General features: G+C 39.9%; 1 protein-coding gene across 1 annotated transcript; it reads left to right on the top strand.

Moving 5' to 3' along the window:
- The first annotated feature begins 980 nt into the window (after positions 1-980).
- Positions 981-24,219, top strand: LOC135475789 (homeobox protein araucan-like). Its single transcript, XM_064755728.1, has 5 exons — positions 981-1,160; positions 11,393-11,499; positions 14,126-14,487; positions 21,155-22,311; positions 24,043-24,219. The coding sequence occupies exons 1-4, from the start codon at positions 981-983 to the stop codon at positions 21,607-21,609; spliced, it is 1,104 nt and encodes a 367-aa protein (XP_064611798.1). The 3' UTR covers positions 21,610-22,311; positions 24,043-24,219.

Below are 24,219 nucleotides of genomic sequence, written 5' to 3'. Positions count from 1 at the left end.
ATATTTGACATGTATTGGTGAGGTTGGCCAAATTATTTTGCACCGATACGAGACTAAATTAACAGGTGAAGCTACAGGACAATGGGATAACCCTGAACTGCATGTATGAGCCGCTAAACAATGGGTCGTGGGTACAGAGATGTGTGATATATAGACCTGTATCTTTTATTGTCTTCCCCAGATTGAACACTAGGCCAATCAGAGCAAGGTCGTCTCCGCGCAGGGGTGCAGTCTGACAGGTACTTCTGATGAGGAGAGTGGTGACGGCGCGCGCGCGATCAGCGACTATATTGTGGTATTATCGTGTCACGCCTGCATGGTGGAAATTTGGATCCCGGACCGACGGACATTGTCACGCTTAGCAGCGTCTGGACCCAAAAGGGGACTTGTAAAACATTCGCAGCTGTATTACATCTTTATAATCTTCTTTCGCTGAAATTTCTGCGACCTGCTTGAGAATCCCAGTCAATTTTGGGCCAGTCTTCCTGAGGAGTCACTTCAGCGTGGTTGTAACAGCTGGGTAGAGAGGCCAATATAGACCCGGTGTTTGACAGATCCTCCGCCCTTATTAACATCCCAGGGGGATATTGGTCTTGCAGAATTAAACTCGTCCAGACATTAAGGTGATACCTAGCGGTCTTTCCAGCTCTCCAAGCCAGATAACCTCTTCAGCTGACCGGACCAACAGTGACAGTCTAGATCAGTATTGGGGCCCCATTCATATACAGGCCCCCCATTTTACTGCACGACGGCAACAATATATTTATTGTGTAAAAGACGCACACAAGTATCATTTGTTATTCAAACAGATCCGTGACATAAAAGACCGCTTGATATTTAATACACGTCGCTCGAAAATATCATATTGAAACGGCAGCCGGCAATTGACAGACAGATAGCAGTGCCCGCGGGCTGCCGGTTCACTGACGGCGATTGACCCACGGGGTAAGCACCCCAGCCTAAAACACGGCCCACCCAGAATGACAGAACATTGTATGGGAGAAGCCGGCTGCGCCTGTCACCCAGCGCCCACCTCGGGTCTCTACACATACAGCTACCCCGGACTGATGGCCGGCCAGGCCCACGGGCTCTACTCTGCCTCCCCGTACGCGGGCCAGGGAGTCTTAGCCACCAACCCGTCCTCGATCTACAACCCCACGGTAAGTTATATAACCTTCCTAGCAAATGCCTAGACCATATGAATAGTACATAATAACTGTAATTAATATGTTTCCAATTAGGAATACAGTTTGTTTGAGTTGAATATTAAATCTACTATCTTAAATTATCTGGCAAAAATTGAGGGCTGTAAGTTGTCTTTTCAATTTGAAACTTTGAACCCACTGATTGGATTCGCAAATTTTATAGGAATATAAATATTTGATGGTCTGTGAGGTGACAGCTATATGTGATACCCACTGTACTATACCAAGTTAAGTCGCTTGTACAGCTTTATTCAAAACATTGCACGTATAACGGAAACTAAACTGGGTCTTAAGTTTGTCATTTGTACTTAATCAGCTGTAGTGCCTTAATTATTCTAATTATGGGACATCTGGTCTGCTCTGCTCTTTTTAGTCAGTATACATATAATTGTAGCAGGAATATTTAGTTTCTTTTTTCTTCACATGATTACTCCATCAACATATTTATATCTTTACGTTTCCAAAAAAACTGGTAGAGAAATGTAATTCTTTGCCTTAGCACTACTAATATCTGACCTAAAAATAAAAAAAAAAATTAGGGTAGATTCTTTTATAGTTTTAACTTGAATTGTTTACAAGCAAATACGATTATAAGCGTCTTAATCGTACAGGCTGATGCGGCATTTTTACCATGTATACCTACAAGATGTACTTATATTGCTTCGGAATTATGTAACACGATAGTATGACATTAAAATATAAATTCACTTGAGATATTCTAATCGTCTTCTAAAATGTATGTTTTAAACCAAGTCTCTGTTGGCTGTTTTTATAATTTTTATGTTCTTGTCAGATTGTTGTTTTGACAAATTATTCCCATTTCTCATGGCAAACCTGTTTTTAACATAGACCCCGAATCATTTGTTCCGGAACCCCGAAATAGCCGGACCGGCTCTATGCCAGATTAGTATTTTACAAAGGCACTTGTCTTCTTACATTTTAACGCCTCGCATGTTGATTAAAACTGTGTGCATTTCTTTCAAATACATGTACAGATATTTAAATTGTCAATTATAATAATATAATTTATGCAGAAATATGTTTTAAAAAATGTTGTGTGTTTAATATTTCATAAACATGAAAAATGGTGTGTAGGCACAACCACATAAAGCTGGGGACGAGACTATGATTATCCTTTGATATAGCCTTTGTACTGATGACCACACGTGCAGATGTGTATATGGTGTTACAAAATTAAAGGCGACCACATGTGACGATTTTCGTATTTGCACTGCTCCATATCTGACGTTTAAAGGTGTGAACTACAGTCGTCTCTGTAAATAATAGAAGCATAGAAACTTAGTATACATTGCACGGTTGGTCAAAATCCATGCAGTGTGCTAATCAGCATTGTAATGAGACAAGGGCCTTTTTTAATTGACAAGCGCGCGTTCAAATTCTACTATTTCCGACTTTTTCGTTCAGTAGATACATCTGCCCTAAAAATATAACTCATTGTCGTTGTACATCTTAACTGTATAGGTGTGTAATGCTAGTCTGTACCTTCACATAATCCAGTAATGTAGCATACTGATATAATATTCCTCTGTCATATACTCCATGTCTTATAACACGTGATTAGTAGTATAAAATAACTGTAATTATATGTCTGCTAATAGTTGTTATAGGTTTCTATGTCCGATGATTATTAGGCGGTCATACATACATGCAGGCATTGTTTAGAAATAGCTCCATTCATAGATTCGTTCATACACAACTGATTATCTGTGCTTATATGGTTAATCATTAGACAATTCGTCCAGACACAAATTTGTTTCCATAATCGTGTCTTGTTTATGCATGTACATTATTGAAAAACGAAATTTTTTTGAACGTTCAAAGAGCCTTCGAGACCATGGCGCTTTCACATACCGCAAATCCATGCATGTATGAGATAGAAATTCTCAACTTTTTTTGTGTTAGTTTCGCTTGAGTAGGACTGTCTGTCAAAATCGATTCCAAGTTTATTACGTTTTTGTCGATCGGAATTATATTTACTTTGTTTACAACGAAGCGAGGCTGTGAGTTTGTGCCTTTAATAATGCACTGCATTTGATATATCTCATGGGTGAACGACACCCTCCTGTATATAGGCCCGTATACAGACAGCGTAACAGATGATAATACTATAGCCTTGTAAAACACGATCGACAGATGAGTTAATCCTTCTGATGTAAAACAGCGCCTTTTCCCGTTTCTTCTAACGTGTATACGCTTATATTATATAACATGTTTTTTTAGCCATGTTGAGCAATAAACAGACATGTTATACACATATCCACCATTCTATATATTTGTATTTGGGATGGTCTGCAGCAACCTACGGATGGTCCTGAGGTTCCCCCGGGAACAGCCTGGTTTCCTCTGTACGGGAGGCCGCCGTCGAATAAGTGTAATGTTCTTGAGTATGGCGTGAAATACCAATCAAATAAATAAATAAATTCCATGCATTATCCTGTGAACGTCATTGCTGTTGAGGAAGCAAATATAAGAAGAAAATTTTCAAAACAATTCTTTTAAAAATTAGAAATGGCGAATCCGCAATATAAACTTCATGTCTTTCCCTACAGATGCTGAGTTACCTCTTACCTTAGTTATTAATTCTGTTGCTTCCGTACTGTTTGGCGAAGAAAAATAGGGCTTATTGTTTTATTTCGGCAAAAGACAAGGCATAGATTAAAGTAAATAAGTAATTAAAGCCAGACTTAGGTGATCAGACATTCTTAATTACTGCCCCGGGGCTAACGACACGTCTAGGGCCGACGTGATCCCTTAATGAAATACCGTGCTTATCTCTCATAATCAAGTCGCATTATTTCGCTAAACTCATTAGAGACTTGAATTTGGAGCACGATTCAATGACCGTAAATGGCATTTTTAACCGCGTAATTAAATGCTCACGTCGCGCATTATTGCGGTATGTATACTTGGCCATCGGTTCTTAGAAGTTTTATCTGGAACTTTAAATTTATAGAATACCAAAATATATCACTGACCCACCCAAACTCTGTAATAATGCATAGAGTGTGCCCCCTGTATTATTTGCTAACGTATATCTATAGTTGCCTTATTTCAAATTTATCACTATTATGCAATGATGAACTAGCCGTATAAACACATTTAGTTATGCCGAGAGTTCTGTCAACCATGTCGAACCCGTCACACGTATTCAGTGATGTGCAAGTCATAGCATCAGTGCAATTTCCTCTTGGAATGTTAAGTACGCTTTTTAATCCTGGACAAGAAACTTTGTTCCTGGGATTCTTTTATTTCACACTGAACCCCATTTCATGCCATCACGCGTAGAACGTATTGAGCACACGATTTATCTGCATCATCTCTGTATATTCTTGCACGCAGAGTCGTGGTTTATTTTAAATTAACTCTCATTTTCCTTAATTTGTTATAAACTATAACTGTTTTCGCTCTGTCGTTTGGTGTACTGGAGTCTGCGATATTGCTACATCCACATCTGTTCACTCAGAAGGATATTACCAAAACATTTTTTTTTATTATTATCTGTTGTTTCATATTGGAATTGTTGTTTTACATGGCATTCATAATACAGTACATACACTCACAGTGTTATAACGAAATCATTTTCCCTGCTACTCTGCATGGTTTCGTATTTGTTGTCTTATGTAGCATTTACATCACAAAACACACACAACGGTACACACAGCGATATAACTAATACCATTAATGAATTTACCGTTTAATGTGGCATCCACAATAAATTACACTCAAGCGAACAAGAGCCAACAGATTCCAAGTGTTGTTGGACTTGCACTGGAGACCTTGTTTTAGGCAAAACCACTCTATCACATTCACCGATTCTGAACAAACGGTTATCCACTCTCAAAAATAATTCAGTTAAATTTGACGGAAAGTCTGTTGTCTGAGTGATGCTAGAATGCACTCTGTTAAATATAGTACACAGATTCTATTATTTTCACATAAAGAGTGTATGAGACTCTAACAGGATATTATATTTAACAAGACAGTATTATGTTATAATAACAGAATAGATTATAGCATCACAGCAGACTTTCTGTTAAAATCAACAGATTATTTTTAGAGTACAATGCCGTCTGGTTTAGGAATCCATTTGGAGGAATTTGCTTTCACACCAACTTTCATGCTTGTCATTCTTAAAACTCGTTATTCATAAAATTTTATCCTTTCTATTCTCTGGTCTTGGAGCCATTTGATTTGACTACTTTTGGGCTCCTTACAAAGATGATGGAGTGATTAACTCAGTCTAGCCTGTATTAGAAGCGCTATTTCATTTTACGGTAGCCCCACTGTAGACCCTCCCTTCTCTTGTGACATTGATCATCGCATTTGTGTTTCCACTTACCGTTTATAAGCTTTCTGTCAGTTAGTTTTTTTTTGTACAGGACGTGTCAGCAGACTTGAACTTCTCCGTAAATCCACGGAGCATATATAGTGTAAAGTCGTATAGTTTATGAAGGATATACTTGTTGTGCTATTGAACTAGCATTTCGAAGTGGTAGAGATTTATGTCGTCCCGACCCTCAACGCCATCCCACCTCACCCCACCCCATCCTCTCATCCCCAAATCAACAGAAGCAACACGCTACTTTCGACATACTTCGTCATATTCAAACATGTGGCAAACGCTGGTATTTCATTTGGTTCAAACAGTTACACGATACAGTATGATGCGTTTAAACAATATTCGCGACTTGACTCAACGATTGGCAAAGAGCCAAGAGCGCGCGACGCGCAGCTGTGATGACGTCATACGCCAACTTAATGCCGCCCTCAGCTGCCACAGTGAGTCTCTCCACTTAAAGTTGTAGATTTCTCTTTAATGCCATATCAAGCTTTACACCTTGTCGGCGTGTTTTGGTTCGTAAAAATGTAGGCGATAAATTAGATTTCTTGAGGTTTATGTACACACGTTTGGTTTATCGTTCATATATTCAGCTAGTATTAGTGGTTGATGTCGCATGCTCTTCAGGGTGTTACCAGACGGCTTTACAAAAAAAAATCTTTTTTCGGTACTCTCTTTGAGCATTTCATGTTAACTGTCTCGCATATACCATTGCACGTACTGTTGCATGTATAGATTACTACAATTTGTGGAGATGGATATATTACCAGGCAGTTGGGAAGGCTAAAGGAATTGCGTTCAGGGTTAATATGACTCCATGATGTTGAGAGTAGGTTAGAAACTAATGTGCTTCGTAAAAGATAGTGCTGCATGATTTCAATGATCGGCTGATATCGCCCTCTAAATTCCATGTGCCTGCACGACAAAACTGTGACCACTCTCTTCTATTTGACCTCTGCGGGTTTACTTCTCAAAGGCACTGTCACTGCTCACCCTGTGTGTTTACTCCTAATACTCACACTGTCACTGCTCACTCTGTACGATCTGACCTCTGAGAGTTTACTCCTCTACACTATCACTGCTCACCCTGCACGATCTGACCTTATTGACTTTACTGCTCACCGACACTGCCACTGCTCACCCTGTACGATCTAAATTCCGAGTCCACGCCTCACAAGTAGTTTCACTTCTCACCCTGCACTGTCTGACCTTTATGAGCCTACCCCTCACAAACACTGTCACTGCTCACGCTGTACGATCTGATCTTTTTGAGTTTACTCCTCAGAAATACTGTCACTTCTCAACCTGTACGAGCTGGCCTTTGTGAGCTTACTCCTCACAAACACTGTCACTTCTCACCCTGTACGATCTGACCTTTTTGAGTTTACTCCTCACAAACACTGTCACTTCTCACCCTGTACGATCTGACCTTTGTGAGCTTACTCCTCACAAACACTGTCACTGCTCACCGTGTACGATCTGACCTTTTTGAGTGTACTCCTCACAAACACTGTCACTGCTCACTCTGTGCGATCTGACCTCTTTGAATCAAATAGTTTTACTTCTCGCCCTGCACGATCTGACCCGTGTGACCTTACTCCTGACAAACACTGTCACTGCTCACCCTGTACGATCTCGCCATTTTGGGTTTACTCCTCACTCACTGTAATTACTCACCCTGTATGATCCGACCCTTGTAAGCCAAGCATCATAAACACACTCACTGCTCATCAGACTATTTATCACTATTTTCCGTCACATACATTATATAACCTAGAAGGCTGACGTCTTCCATGACTGTTGCACTATGAATTACTAGAGGATAATGTTTCAGAGCGTCTAAAACTTTCGACAAGGCTTATCAGGAAATGTCAAATGCTTCTAAGAAAAACAGAGTGGTTTTATGATCAGTCGCTATAAATTCCTCATGCAGCGTTTTATCCTGAGTCATTTTCCTGAGCCATTAAACGTAAAATTTAGTTCTGCCAGAGCTTGGATTTGTAATTGATCTGCTTATCTGGAAAAGTGTATTAAGGTAGAGGTAGAGAAGGAGCAGATAATTTTAAGCTTCCGTAAATGTACTTCATTATTCACCTAATCAGCCAGTCGTCAATTCTCTAACTTGGACAGCGCAAGCACGAATTCCATACGAGAACAAGGGATCTATCTGTCATCTTAAAATATAAAATGTAAATACACAAACATGCATAATGAGAAACAAAACTGTACTCTAATGACCATTACACATGACGCATAATATTGTCAAGCTTGTGTATTATGGCAGGTCATGCTTTGAGATACAATAAATCTTTTTGTTGTCTTTCCGATGATTAACACGAGCTAATTTCAATATTTAATCGCTGTGGAATAAGAGACTTTGCATTCATTATTTTTCGAGCAAATTACCACGTCGATGAGGATTAAAATTAGAAGAAGCATGTATCTATAACCAATCGCGCTTCTCGTTCTTCAGGATGTCATGTAACAAGGCATGTACCTAAGAACAACATACATGTAATACTGCAAAAAACAGCTAAATGGTTGCTTGAGATGAGACCAGTGGATGTTTATTACGTGCGTTATGATTGTATAGAGTGCTGTGTTTAAATCGCACTTAGTTTCTAAAGATTTGTCTTACATTTTACTATAGTTTATCTGCACATTTTTTGTAAACAGGCGGCTTTGGTGCGTCTGACTGAAATGGGCGTTTGTATTTTCTTTTCGATTAGCAATTCCTAGATACTTAAATGATCCGTGTAGTTTCATGCAGTTTGTTCCATATTTCAACTGGATTTTAACGTACTTATGTTTTGTTTTTGTTTTGTTTTGTATCGTTTATGAGAAAATCGCATAGTTGAGCTTTGTGAGTTGAGGGTTTCCTCGTGCAAGGTTTGTCTTTACCCAGTTCATAAGTGGGAAGGTCTGTCAGGAACCTGCGGATGGCCGTGGATTTCCCCCAGGCTCTGCCCGGTTTCCTCCGACCATAATGCTGGCCGCCGTCGTATAAGTGAGATATTCTTGAGTTCGGCGTAAACCACCAATCAAATAAATAAATCAATCAATATTTACCCAATTGGGCCTGTCACTTTCCCAATACAAATATCTTTAACTAGTGTTGTTACGGTACAGGATGATGATATTGATACGGATTTATTAATGAGGAATGGCAGTAAGTTAATCCGAGACATTCTGCATTTTTGTGCCTGCGTTACTTCATAAACCTCATCTTGCTTTTAACAAGATTAAACCAAATCAAATCACGAGGTTTTCATCAGAAACCGTAACAGAGTGAAAAAAAAAAAACCAGAAACAAATGAAGCACTCAGAAGCTAAGATAATTACTCGATTGGAGGTGTAAAAAGATTCTGTTTTAAAAGATTCCCAATGTTCAGAAATCATGCGCGTGGCCGTTAGCGAGTTGTTAATGCGAGTCGGACATAACTGCGTCGAGGTAAGACAAGGTAAGTCGGGTCGGGGGGTCCGCTGTGGACATCGGTTTGGTCACGTAACCAGGTTACCCACCATTAGTGAGAGACAGTCTGACAGCCTCGGCATCGGATCAGGGGACTGCCAATAAAACCACACATACAACATACACGCTGCCTAGCTCTCGTAGATCACTCACTTTTTTTTACACCCATCCATGCAGATGAAAATTTTCGTCACAGCCTACGTAAGCGTTTTCGTGACTAAAGCATAAAGTAGTAGACTTAGTGAGGAATCACGTATAGACTGATAGCATAGAAATGTGAACTCCTGTGGGTGATGATGGTGTAGCCCTGACTCTGAACGCCTCTGACATTATGATTGATGTCAGATCATCCTAGAGTGCTACCTGTCCGGGAGGGCTCCGGCTAGACCTCCGGGCTGACCTCGTGCGTCCAGCTGGGGGAGCCCTCACGGCTGACTGACGTACGGCCCACACTGGGGGTCGGGTATCAAACTCTGGCTCTAGCTCTCCGACGCATGTAGCAGAAGAATGAGCTCATTAACACACTGGACTCGAGCACACACACACAGCCACAAGCGATTTTGTTGAGATAGTGCTGGTCTACTTAATTCTGCATGCCCTCATGATGTTCATGTCTGAATATACATATACATATAAATATACATATATCTTTAACGGATGTGCCCTACGCCGAGGTGACATATTTGGCTAAACATCAGCTATTACATTCAGTAAAAGTATGTCCAAATTTACTGAATTATTACATATTCAATAAAACCAAAGAGTTCAGTTTCACACATCTTTAAAAAAAACTTACATATAAAAAAAATACACATGTACATTAAATATAATGGCGGTTCATGATACTATTTAGCGAAATGTTGCAAATTCTTACAAGCCAAGTCTTATTTTGCACAAATGCATACATCATGAAGAAACATCGGGTACAACAGAGCAACGTTTTCAGGTTATATGGCTACATGACAAATTAGCATGTGTAATGTAAGCTAATGTTTGTGTGCCTGTTTCACTTTTAAGCCGGGTTATACTTCCAGACTTTTTGCGGGATCCTGTGACATGGCATGACAAGGTCTGACTAAACCGACCACTGTTGATGTTAAGACGCCATATGAATTCTTGGTTATAAACTAGATATTTAAAAGGAGAAGGGAAGTTAAATTCATAAATGATCCCGAAAATAAATATTGAGTCGTGTACTGGCATATTCATTAGTATTTTAATACAAGACGGTTGAGATCTGGCATTGTGGCTATTGCAACCTCCGTGCTGACTAGATGCCGTCGACCCTTTCCACCCCACCCCCACGTCCCCCTCCCCGCGCGCTCCGAACCACCACTACAGTGCCACCAAGCTGCACGAATACCACATCTTCCAAGTCAAACATGAGCAGAATGGACGAGGAAGCCTGTAGTTGTGTGAGCTTCTACCCCGCCATGGCCGGGGGCCATCTTAGCACACTAGGGTCCAAATTGTATGAAGCAGATGAATAATGTATTATCATAATAACAGAAATTGCCCACAGTTTTTTTTTTCACCTACAGCGAACAAAAAACCGATCACCAAATCAGTTTGTACGAATGCCATCTCAAACAGCGCTGATCAGAAAATCATGCACTTGTAACAATCACTAGGCTTTCGTAATCATGAATGATTCACCCAACTTCTCTGATATACAGGGCCTGTTACACGTACGCATGTGTACACCACGGCCTGTGTATCATGTACACATCAGTACGTGTCCGCCACAATCTAGGCTCGCGCTAAAAGTTAGACATAGGCTGTAATATGTACGTCGCCGTGCTTTCAGACCCTTAATCTATCAGTAAATTGGGGTTCAAATCCAGCCCTTACCGCTAAGAGTGCTTTCGGGTTTTGTTGGTACCTTTCATTGCGAACGCCTATTTTCCATGTTCATTAACATGGCTGCCTTTCGTCAACTATGGCTTTAAATTTAATCAAATAAATGACTAAATATATTTTGAAGGAGTTTAAAGATGTATCGTACTTCTGATCCTAGCCAGAACAGTTATAATAGTTACCAGGGTAAACTGTTTGCGTGACGGATTAAATTAAGTTAAACTTAAACTGGCATTTTTATTTTATTCATTTATTTTTTTTTTTGATTTTTGCTTAACTCAATGCTCAAGAATTTACATTAGATTGTTTTAGTCTTTATAAGGCGTACCAGTGGATTATTGTATTATAGCTAGCTCCAGCGTTTGGATTATGTGTTTTATAACAGTGATTAATAATGTTGATGCCCGAGAGGTGATGGGAGTTCAGTGTACAAGTGTGGCCAAATCTATTTTCAAAGCCTATTACGTGCTTTGGCCAATCTATCTCTTGTATTTTCAGTCGGCCACGTATGATCTGAAGGACACACCCGCTGCGTGGAGAGGGGCCGTCTACCCTGCCGGTTATTACGCCTACGACCCCTCCATGGCTTATCCATACGGCAATGGGTAAGTAGAGACAAAAGTTTCTAAATTAAGACACTCGTTTCCCATTTATAGACAAACATTTCCCAGCATAAACACAAAGTTTCCCAGTGTAAAGACAAACATTTCCCCGTATAAAGACAAATGTTTCCCATTTATGGGCAGCGTTACCCATTTATAGTCAAACGTTTCCCTATATACAGACAAACGCTTCCCATTTATAAACAAATCTTTCCCAGTATAAAAACAAATCTTTCCCAGTATAAAGGTAAACGTTTCCTGGTAGAAAGGCAAACGTTACCCGCGCCATTTTATTAGACAGACAAGAGTCTGTGCCAGTCGCAATGAATCGTCGTTGATACTATTTAATGTCCATATGCAAAATCGCTCAAAACCTAAAAGGTCTTGTACTTTGCAATAAATTCTTGTCTCCTGGCAAAGACTCGTGGCAAACAGTAACCAGGTGTTCATGACTTCAGATAGCTAATGTGCAAAAGCTTTCACGACTCGTTCGGCCGTGGACATATGTTGCCCCTTGACAAACAATTGAAGGCACTGTGCATGTAAATGATTAACACAAGTGGTTTTGCATATATAGAATAGGTGTGAGGTGAACTCAGCATTGCCTGAGCTTGTTAGAGTAAGAATACATGCAGGCCGAGTTCCGCATCTCCGACGGTATATGAAGGCGAGCTTGTCCAATATTACAAGTACATGATACATGTTTCATACGTTGGTGTTCTTGTTGAAGGAATATTGAACCATTAGACACCACCAGTATAATAGATCTGGCTTACAAAACATATGTCGGGAGTGAAGAATATATAGAGAACAAATTACTCTGCATTATGTAAAGGTGAACGTGCACAATTGTCTGTCAAATAAAGTTTTTTTTTTCTTTTTCAGTTTAAATGGTGTATGGTTGCGCACCGTACTTTTCCATTGCAAATACAGAAATGTTTACCCAAATTATTTTCATGTTCTTACTTATAAATTCGACTTAATCGTATTTTCCAAGTGACATAAATGTGCTGCCATCTTTAGAATAAGGAAATTCAAAGTTTACACTCCTTGAACCGTCGTCACATAAATGAAAAATCAGTTCGTATGTAAACACCAATCAAATAAATAAACTGTAAATACTTAATCAGCAACTTTAATCAACACTGCAATTTCAGCTCTTTCTTTTTTTTTCGAAAAGCTACGCCATAAAATCAATCCCTGATGATGTGTACATGGTTGTTATTTGTCTAAGTGGACCATGAGCGAATTCAGTACAAACTTGTAATCAAAATACACATATTATAGTATACTCCGTATAAAACGAAAAAAAGAAAAAAAAAATGTTCTGCTGCAACGAATTTTTTTTAACATTGAGATATCACATATATCTTTTGTTGTATTTCTTTTCTAATTGGATGGTCGAAGTTAATAGATCGCGTGAAAAATGTGAGAACGACATGCTTAAAATAGAGGAGTGAAACGAGTAAAGAACAAGACGAACATGGAACAATCAGCATGGGTCGTTTGTTTGGTGATGAGAGACGTCCTTGTGCGATGAGGTGAAGGAATAATGAAGAGAGAATCGAGGCCAGACTCCGAGGCATTGCGCGCACACTTTGCCCTTTGTTGTTTTCCACGTTAAAACGGACACATACATTTGCAATTAACATAGAATCCACGAGCTTTTAACTTTTGTAATTTATGCCGATCTTTGTGCGGTTTTGCTTATATACAGTCCTGGCGGACGATCCACTATAGTCTTTATGGTAAAATTATACCTGCACTAATTTGTAGGCTCTATTAACCGGAGAATGTGCTGATTGAAGTTAAGCGGAGTTAATGAGGATGAGAAATGTACATATGCCCGGCCTGAGAGATCTTGTACACTCCAGATTTAACTCCGGCGCCATTGAGAGAAATATGCTGGCTTGAAACTATTACACATGAATAATGGTAGCCCGCTTCTTGGTGATTAATAGTGTCTCCTTATTTTTACTGGCCACAAACGTGCAGTATAATTTCTACTTTCTCAACGCCGTCTTAGTTAATGTATATGTAGCTAAATACTAATCATTGTTTACATAATTTGACACTTTATGTAATGTAAGTATAACTCAATGTATAGAATGTGTTTGCCTCACAGGCTATATTCATAGTTTCGAACCCCGGGGTTTTTTGCAAGGTTTAGGATGTGATAAATAACGTAGAGCTAAGTGGACGAAATACTGATTTTGCCGACTCTTAGAGTGTATATTACTACAGGAAAGCGCAACTGTCAAATTTGAAGTCTAGGTACAGAAGTTCTTACCTGAAGCTATATTTTTCACTTTTTATGCTAAAATCTTGTGGAAGGCCTGTCTCCATTAACTGGGTTCAATTTGCTTTGTTTTCACTGCCAGTTCTCTTGTCATGTGACCAAAGGCCGTGCTGTTGACTGGCTCAGAGCAGCTATGACATCACTGCAAAACTATGACTTCATGTATGCACAGCTGTGTTTTAAGTTATAATTCTATTTATTTCGCCGTTGAACACAAATCAAATAAATGTGAATTGATTAATTTTTGTATGTGGAAGAAATGACATGGTATGGGATCACCAAGCTTCATTGCTCATCGTGTAAGGCCTTTTTTTGTTTAACCCTGAACAGATACGGAGCAATGCCGATAAATGGGGCAACACACACGAAAAATGCGACCAAGGAAGCGACGGGAATACTAAAATCCTGGCTCAACGACCACATGCAAAACCCCTATCCAACGAAAGGAGAGAAGATAATGTTGGCAATCATCACAAAAATGACTCTAACACAAGTGTCCACGTGGTTTGCCAACGCTAGGAGGCGCCTCAAGAAAGAGAACAAGATGACGTGGTCACCTAGAAACCGCTACGATGATGACGTAGACAGAGAAAAGGATGATGATGAGAAGTCGGAGAAGGACGGCGAGAGTCGGGATGACGTCACAGCCGAAAAAGGAACGGTGGAGGAGAAGTGTTTGTCAGGCAAAACAGGTGAGGGTTTCGTTCTCCTACTTGCGGGTGTATCTGTGTGGACTGGTAGATGAAGTGGAGAATGCATAGGTGGAGTGGGTTTGCCTCTATCACGGAACAAATCTGTATAATGGGCTGTGCCGTGAATAAATTAGTGTAAAGCAACACAAGGTACATGGGTCCGGTATTGCTATGGCTATACACGGAAACATATATAGATGAATCGTGCAAGAATTTAAATGGTGGTATACCGACCAAGTGCAAAACAATATCTTTGAAAGAGATTTTGGATTGTGAAAAATATCCATCAGACATATGAAATGTACAAAGCGGCATAATTTTTATTATAGATTTATATTTATTTCATTGTTTCACATGTTTACGTCGATCTCAAGATAATTTCAATTATACAACATCTGGCAGGTTTGTGTATAGAAAAATCGGAGAGTGCCGGTGAAAATAATCACACTTCAACAAATGGCTGAAAATTCTCTGTATACTTAAAGCCACTTCTAAATCAGCAAGAGCTGGGTTCGAACGCAAGACTTCTGTGGTCAAATGCGTGTGTCCACCTCGAGATCGGCGCTTAGTGCCTCCTACCTCATTAATCAGAGGTTAAATATTCATTATTAATTCGTATTTCCGCGAAATGAAACAGATGTTAGGGGGAAAAAGACACTCTCTTCCTGGTTGGATCCTTGCATGGATTGTATACCCCTTAATTCTTGGGGTATATACGATCTACAATTCTGGACTGTGTGGATTCCAGCCATTCCAAACCATGAAAACAAACTCTTTACTAGTTTATTGTCACCACAAAAATGAAACCTGTGGTGAAAAATGAAATACTTCAGTCAAGATTGGAGTATGGATTATTTCTAATCGACTCATTGACTGAAGGACTATTTAATGTAGCCCTTGGATTGGATAAATATCTGCTCAGTTTTCGAAACGGTGACATTTTTATTGCCTTTTAAATAAGAGACAGTAGTATACAACATGCCTATGTCGAGTGTGGATAACGTTCTGTTGGTATAGTTTTTCAATGCATGCGTACATTTAACTGTTTATATTTAAATCACGTTTACAAGCGGGCTTTGTTAATTTTTGTAGTTCAGCTTTAAATATAAACAACATGTTTAATTTTTTTGTTTTGCAAGAATTCTAAAGTTAACAGCTAGAAAGGGCATCAAACATGTAGTTTAATTAACCCGTTCAAAGCAGTCGTTTTGTTCGCTCGTATGTGTATAGTATTTGAAGTGTTGTCGTATTTGGTTCACTCGCTCCAGCCTATACCTGAATTGTCGTGACTTGAACGTACCTGTTTTTTTTTTTTTGTTTTTTTTTTTTTTTTGGGATCGGATAGTTTATGTGATGACTGTCAGAGCGACGAGACCGTGGATGACAGACACCTTTGCCGACAATTCTGACGTCTCTTAACAGAAAAGGCCATTCGGTCTCTCTATGATCTACCTCATAATGCATTGTGATCCGTCAGGTAAATTTCTCGCATGTCTCCTGCGACCGTTTGACGGATTTACAATCATCCTTTCTTTTTTTGTACTTTTCCTTGTACTAAGGTGTCTCAGTTTAAAATCACATATGTATATATGTGATGTACCGGAATGCAGAGCGAAGCGGTTCATCTCTTTATGATTATTTATTGTCGACAATCTTTCTTCTTGAAAGTTTTCCTTAACAATCTTCAAATTAATTTAATTAGTCTTTCAGCTAAATATTTATATGTGCAATATTTCCCTGCATCTTCTCTGTCTGTAGACATTTTTATTGTTCTAATCAGAAAAAAACATAATTTGTTTGTGTCATGTATAGGCCTATTCGTGTACATACACAAGGTATTTACAATTATCACTAATTTTTGTTTCACTATAATGTCCAAGCTATTGCGTGCCGCTAAACCTAGGCAGTCATATAGGAAAACGAGTTCAATTTGCGTTTTGAAACGTAGCTATATTATACGAGCGTTTATATGCATTTTGTTGAATTTTTTTATGTATTTTGGAATATTTATGAATATTATAACTTTTGTGGGGGGCCTCCGTGGCTCTGTTGGTTAGCGCACTAGCGCAGCGTAATGACCCAGGAGCCTCTCACCAATGCGGCCGCTGTGAGTTCAAGTCCAGCTCATGCTGGCTTCCTCTCCGGCCGTACGTGGGAAGGTCCCTCGGGCTCTGCACGGTTTCCTCCCACCATAATGCTGGCCACCGTCGTATAAGTAAAATTTTCTTGAGTGCGGCGTAAAACACTAATCAAATCAAATAAATAAATAAATATAACTTTTGTGTGTCAAACTAGATTAAACAAAAGTCATTAATTTGACGATTATTGAGTGGTGGTAGAGTGAAGTGTTGATTAGATGTGCATAGGATATTTAAAAATAAATTATAATAAAGTATACATCAAATAACAACATTAAGTTTGGAGGCGCAAGAGTTATACTGTTTTTTTTTTATTTTTTTGTTTTTAAATAAACTAAAACGTAGACGTAAAAAAATTAAAACAGATAACGGCACCATGCTGCTGGTTTTCTTGTGACAATCTCGTTTTGTCACTATCCCGTGCTATGAACAGAATTTGCATGAAAAAACAAAAATGATGAAGTCTCAAGCATCTCAGTATTTGTTACTTTGTTATTGTGTCTTTTCCTTTTTGAACTAAAACAATATTCTAATGTTCAAACTGTGAACACCATACTTCTACAAATGCTAGATTATCGTACGTCTTCAATGTAATATTCATTTTGTGCTTCATTTTGATTGGTTAAAACTTCAGTTCAAAAGCCAATTCTTTGGAAACAATTACTATTCTCTATTGTCCGTAGAGAATGTGTAGCTTCTGAGTCAGCAGTTAAAATAAAGTAAAGTTTTAAAAAAGAAATGCTTCTCTTTTGTGTTATGTGCCGTGCGAATGCATTTAATACTTTGTATTTGGATTCACTGCATATACATTTGGCTCTGGTTTTGCAAATATATAACTTTTTATTGACACCCTGCAGAAAATATATAATGAGAGTCATGTATAATACAATTAAATCTTATAATCACATAATCGTACAGGAGAGTATAATAATCCATTCAATAAGTGGACTTTATGTATCAGTCACCCTCCATGGTGAGCCCGCGAAAGACATTAGCTCTGCTCAGAGATATGTTGAACGATGTACTTAATGCATAAGCGTGAGGCCGTATAAGCTACGCCTGCACTGAGCCCCTTACACCGTACAGGTAAACCACAAAGAGTGCAAGCTGCTCCCTTTATGAGCCCCCGAGCATTGCCAGCTCTCCGCACAGATGTATCATGGAAGGGAACGAGGGCACTTTGTTGGAACATAATTACACATATTTGTACCGCGCGTGTGAATTAAAGAAAACCAAGAGAGTGCCGACAAGCCAGTTTGTTAGCCTCGCTTTGTACTCTCTCTTTATGAACTCGCCCAAACACATTCCACACTGATGTTTCTCTTTTTTCCCTCCTAAGTCTTTTGTTTCGTGTTGTTATATTCGGATATTTTTAAACCAAGTGGCCAACATTCCATTAAAGCCGCGCTGTTGATTAAAACCTCAGTTTGACAAAAACCGGCGCTGCGTTTTGCTAATGATGAGTTTACGACTCGATGATTCTCAATAAGGCGAAAAACAAATGAAGCGGAGTACATGAGACAATGGGGTCACGTGACTAATTGGCGGGGTGAAAGGCGATGAGTGACAGGCCTTTTAGGTGGCCAGCAGATGAAACTAACTCTCTGTGCGATCGGCCATAGTCTGAAACTATTTAAATTGCTGCCGAGTGCATGCTTTGAATTTAAAAGCCTTTTTTAAAACTTTTACTTAGGTCTAATTGTCAAAAGAAAAATGGGAAATCGTTCTGATTTACTGGTTTCAGTTACTAAACCATTCTCTCGTGATGACTGTCCAAGCAAGGACGATTACTTCTGATCTATCGTGTCATGATGAACTTATGCAAATGTGATTACCATTAAATCTCGCCATGTTTGCTTTTTGACATGATTTGCTTTTTTTTTGTGATTCTCTTTGAATGGTTTGAGAACTAACTCCGAAAAACGATACAGATCACACCTGTGTTTCTATATTTCAGTTTTATGACATCATCTTCGAAGGTTGTCAGTAGAATGAATGTGTGTAAAATAGAACAATTTCCATTTCTCCAAAATAGTTGTCAGCCCGACAGCGCCCAGTATCGATGTTTAAAAACTCACAAGGACGTCACGCCCTCGGCATCTGCACAGCATCTATAGCACTTATATTGCCTATTATGACGTGAACTGAGGCTTCGCAAAATGTTAGCCCGCCTGATGCAGGCGCCCGTCGATAGAGGTCTAGTTTACAATAATGTGGCATCCATCCACAAACATTTGTTTAGCTCAAGTTGTCATATTTGGTATAAGATGCTCGACTGGCTTTCCCGAACTGGACTCCATTTACGGGACGACGCATTAAAATGGACAAATCTATATGTCGCAGACGCTCAGTAGGGATGTTTGCCGTTGAATAACGTACGCGACTGTGTTTACCGGGCGTAATTATCGTGTGAATTGAATACGTCATGCGATACAAACTGTCGAGTGATCGCCAATTTAATGTAAACAGGTTAGGTTGCGATATGAGGTGGTCACAAGAATCATTACCTTGCTGATTACGACTGCTCCTGTAACAATACACCGTAAGGGACAATGCCCGACACCTGCTTTACCTGTAATCAAACCCTGGCCGCATCATTATCAACCCACTTCGAACCGTGCCACAATGTTTGTCTACCTTCGCGCTGTGGTCACAAATAAAAAAAAACACTGCATGCTTTCCACCTGTTTTTTTTGGGGGGGGGGGGGGGGGGGGATGTACGCATGAAGCGCTATACACACAATAATTTATTCCTTTCATATTTCTCTGTAATTGTCTGTCTGAATCCGTTTCTCCGCCACAGGCGGGCCAATCTATTTGATTGTGGCCGAGGATTATATTGCCCCTTACCACATGTTTCTTTTATTGACTGATTCATTTTTCTCCGCATCTCCATTGTTTTACTCAGTGTTCCTGATCAGTATTGAGAGAGATGCTTATCTGGCTGTATAAGCTCGCCAGCCTGACTGCGTGTGTGTATAGGTTTGACTAGACAGGACAGATGTACCCTGTACACACCCACAACAAAAAATAATTCATAATCTGAATGGATTTATACGTTTGCTAAGATAGCGTCAATGTTATCTATCAATGATATACGGAAAGGGATGTTTTTTCGTAATATAGGGGGATGGTGGATATTTGAAGGAAAGTAAATAGCGCCACTGCCATTACTTAAGGACACATGTAAAACAAGTAGAAAAGTGTGACGATTTTATTGCGTATTTTATCACATTACTGTACTCTATGTATACTATTGGGATATTTTAACAAGCTTCAACATTTTTTTATCGAATATTGGTAACATTCATGAAGTAATTTTGCGGTATAGGTAATTTGGCTCGAAATCGTGTTTATTTTTAGCACGAAAGCCGCGGTATAGATATTTACTGGTTAATAGTTTGGTGAAAAACATAGTAGGCTGTAGTGGTTTATCAGCTCATAAAGGGAATACAAAACCAACACACAGAATTATCATTTTTAACATATATCTTTTTTCTTCGTAACTTTGATGAAGTGGCAGACTTGGGCTTATGAATGTATTACACACCATATGTGATGCAAATTCATGACAAAGGATTGGTGGAAATCGACATATTCAGGTTGAAATCATTCCATACGGGTTTTGCTTTGTTTTGTTTTTTCTCTTTAGCAAAGACTATTTCGCCTCGAGCAAAACGTCGTTTGGCATTTCCATAAATCAAGTTTCTGACACTTTAAGCTAATTGACGTTTACGGCAATGACAGTCAGAGATTACTTCAACCCCAGCAAACATAACACCCATCGGACGTACATATATAGAAAAATTCATTGTCTAGAAGTATTAAAGTATATAAGTATTTTTTACGTGTTTGAACATTTACTGTTAGATTTCATTTTTTAAGGGACGAAAGCAAGCTCTTCCTGTGGTAAAGTAAAACTCGTGTCTTGGGTCGATGGGTATAAGAATAAAGGTCAAAGGCGTGTCAAATCTCATCTCTTATTATGACAGCCTGTGTAACATGTGGCAACTTTCTCGCGGATTTATTTGGCTGAATTGTTCGTATCTCTTACTTAGATAACATTCATTCTCAATACGCTATACGCTAACGGCTACATCATCCATCTATTGTCGGCTGTCTGTGTAAGTCCAAAACCTCTGTTTCTATTGTTATATTGACATTTATTTTATAATAACTGCAACACTTTATATCAGCTTTTTGAATTGTAACAATTGCGTTTGTTTTCTATACGATCACAGCGAAAGCTTCTGTTCTATTCTCGTTTAGGGTGCATTGTCACAGCATCCATTGTGTGCTTTCCATTTTGCATGATGTGGATGAAAATATTGCGTAACATATTTGTTTGTAGCTGAAAACATGTATTAATTGATACAGTAATTAATTGATTGATTGAGAGTTTGTGATAATGTGTAAAACTGATGTAAAATGTTGCAGCTAGACAGAATGGCGGATTACAAGATAAACTTATGTCGGATATTGAAGTGTGTTGGTACCGTAACTATACAGTGTGTTTCGTCTGTTTCCAGAAGATACCTTCCTTAGTGGAACCTCCGTGAAGGCCCCTAGCGTCGACCATCATCTTTCGTTGTCCCCGAGACTCGGTGGGATAGATGAATCCTCTCCAAACTCCTGTGCCAGTGAACAGGATGTGACGTCACCTCACGTGCTGCGGAGAGATAGCGTTCTCTCCGTTGATCAACTCTCGCCGCCCCAGTTACGTCAGAGCGGCGTTGTTCCCGAGGACCTGACGGTGGCCTCTCCGCTGGGATCGCGCCTCCACACTCCCGATCTCGACACGGCGAAATCGCCCATAGCCAACGACTCCTTGACGGCTAGTAAACCACGGATTTGGTCCATAGCAGAGACAGTGGCGTCAGAAACACCTTCCACGCGTACAAAAAATACGAATTCCTCTATTTACTCTTTTGACTCTTCGCAGACGTTCGCCCCATCAGTGGCGCCTTCCTCTGGGCAGCAGTAGTCGTCAATGGAATCTGGCGCCAGACCGCGTTTCACAGTGCGTCACCGTACTGAACCTTCGCCCGTGTGTTGCCACGAACCTAACAGTGTCCTTGTGACCCTCTCTGCATGGATATTAAACGGTGTGATGCCCGAGAATCTCCATAGCGTTGAAGCAGAAAAAAGTAATGTTCGTCTGTGAAATTTGTAACATTCAGATCTCCTGCCGGACGTGCCACGTGGGTGGGGTGAGACTGTCTCATATGGCTCCGCCTAGCGGCAAGGGGAGCTAAGTAGACAGTAGCGAAATGGAGGAGATTATAGTGTTATGTAGCCGTTTTACATATGTTTCGTGTCGTGTGTTTCAGATGTTCTGCTGGCGAGAAATATGCTGTATTCTTGTCAGTGATTTTGTAAAGTATTACTTACCGTTAATGCTCCTCAGACTGTGCGACCTCATATTTTTGATTTTTTCTATTCAAATCGGGAGGATAAAGACAATAAGGCACCTCCTTGCCACATTTGCCACAACATTTGGCTTCTTTTTCTTTGTTTTAAAACTTTGATGGACTAACAATCAGGAACATTGTGAATTTGATTGTTCATAATCATGGAATGACGACTTAGTCAGATGGAAGATTACAGAGCTCAGGGTATTCAAGTCTCCGTCGGCAGATGACTGGTGTTTGGGGAGACCTGTTTGCAATCAGCAACAAAATTCCAGGTAAAGTTAAAGAAAACCTGCTTGGGGATATAGAGGTGAAGGTGCGGATAGTGTTAGTCCCTTGTTGTCAGACTATTGAGCAGCTTGATTCAGGGACAAATGTATTATTCATGGTCGTCATTTATTTATTTATTTATTTCATCGGTGTTTTACGTCGTACTCAAGAATTCCTCGTCGCTAATAGACAGTAAAGCTTTTTGGGTATTGCTAAAGTCTGGGGGGTACTTCAAGTTCAGGGGGCATTTCCGGGAACATGACTTCCTGCCAGAGAACACGGGAGCAAGAGTCATTGATACTGTCGAAGTCAGTGCTACTGTAAATGTTGCGAGAAGAGGGGCCACAGTCGCGTAAAGACTGAGGCGTGATGGCCGTTACGTTGTCCTATGGAAAACGCCATGGGCGGTATTCATTACATGGGTTTTGATATTCTATTTTACTTACAGTTTACGTGTGGTCGCTATTATAGATATATTGAATACGGGACGTCTGAACAGTAGCATATCGCCACCGACTTCGTTATCCTCGCTCAATTCTCCTCTGAACCTCCCTCAGCGTTTATTGTGGTTCCCTCAAATCGTGCCGTCCTGGCAGGTCGACACTAAGCCCGAGAGAAAATCCGATATTTGGGTGAAATTTGCCTCATTTTGCCATCTCTTGCCGTGCGTCAGATCTCAGTAAAGTCGCCTATAATAATTTCCATGTGAGAACGGCCTATCTTCTGGGCTCTCTTACAAATTTCCACTAATCCATACTTCCCTCTGCTCCGCGAAACACCTATAGAGACGCTGTAAAAAGGCTTGTTTACTTATTTAGCGACGCTTCTCCAATGCATGAGGAGAGACAATGGCGCGACATGGCCCACTATAATGGCACAAAAAGTTTTACATTGTCCGCGCCACGTTCAAATGTGTCCCCTGTTCGGTAAAGACCCTTCGATTCCATTCATTGAGTCATATCCAAACAGAAGCGAAGACCGAAGTAAAGAGGGCCATTGGAACTGTGAGGATTGAGCAAGCTGGAAGAATAAACAGCAGTGGTTATATACCCCGACCTCCCGCTAGAATACCAGTCAATCAGCGCGTTCAGAGAAATCGACAATAGATATCCCCCCCCCTTCCCCCGAATAAAATCGACAAGGCTCCTCCCAGCGTCTCCCTTTCGCCGACCGACACTTACGAGTCTGTCAAAGTGGAGGTACGTCGTGGGGGGTCTAATTACAATATGTTTATTCTGCCATTTAGACGGGACGACACGCGACCGAGCGCTTTCAGACTTGAATCCGAAAAAAAGAACGAGGTTGAGGTAGCCCTCGGCAAACATCTCCAGGTTTTTAGCCCTTGTATCGTTTCTTAGCTTGAAGGATCGGAACGGAGCAGACATGTCATGCCCGTATATATATGTAGCTTGAGGACGAGGGTTGTGTTTTGCGTTATATTTTCTGAAATGCTACTAGCATGTAACCATATACTTCTAATGTGATCATGCGCAGATATGTCTTGCATCGCTACACAATATTCACCTCAAGAGTACAGGCCTTTCTTTTTATATATATCTAGTTACACCCAAGAGATGCTCGTAGCCAATTTAACCGTGTATGTGTGTTTTCTCAAATTTTTCAGTGCCGAAATATTTTAATACAATTAGCCAAGATTTATTTTCTGTTGAAATCCGTAATGGATCGTATTAACATATATACCCATAGAAATAATATCACATGTCGTATCTTTACAGTTCATGAAGGGAAATCTCCACCACCGGAGGACAAAAAGGATCTCAGATGCTCGAGTTCTAATAGAACATCTAGATATGAGAGTGGCGAGAAGAAATGTTAGCGGGATGCTGGATATAAGCAACAGTCACGGATGTTGGGAAATCGTGACCCAGTCATGAAAGAGTGATATTCTAAAG

Source organism: Liolophura sinensis, chromosome 9 (assembly GCF_032854445.1).
Source record: "Liolophura sinensis isolate JHLJ2023 chromosome 9, CUHK_Ljap_v2, whole genome shotgun sequence".
Classification (NCBI taxonomy): Eukaryota; Metazoa; Mollusca; class Polyplacophora; order Chitonida; family Chitonidae; genus Liolophura; species Liolophura sinensis.
The sequence above is the reverse complement of the archived record's forward strand: the minus strand, read 5'-3'. Positions and strand labels throughout refer to the sequence as shown.

Bases quoted from the DNA above. Each gene is read 5' to 3' on its own strand.
- LOC135475789 (XM_064755728.1), top strand. From the start codon at position 981: ATGACAGAACATTGTATGGGAGAAGCCGGCTGCGCCTGTCACCCAGCG. The intron at 1,161-11,392 runs GTAAGTTATATA...TTGTATTTTCAG, and splicing joins CCTCGATCTACAACCCCACG to TCGGCCACGTATGATCTGAA. The intron at 14,488-21,154 runs GTGAGGGTTTCG...GTCTGTTTCCAG, and splicing joins GTGTTTGTCAGGCAAAACAG to AAGATACCTTCCTTAGTGGA.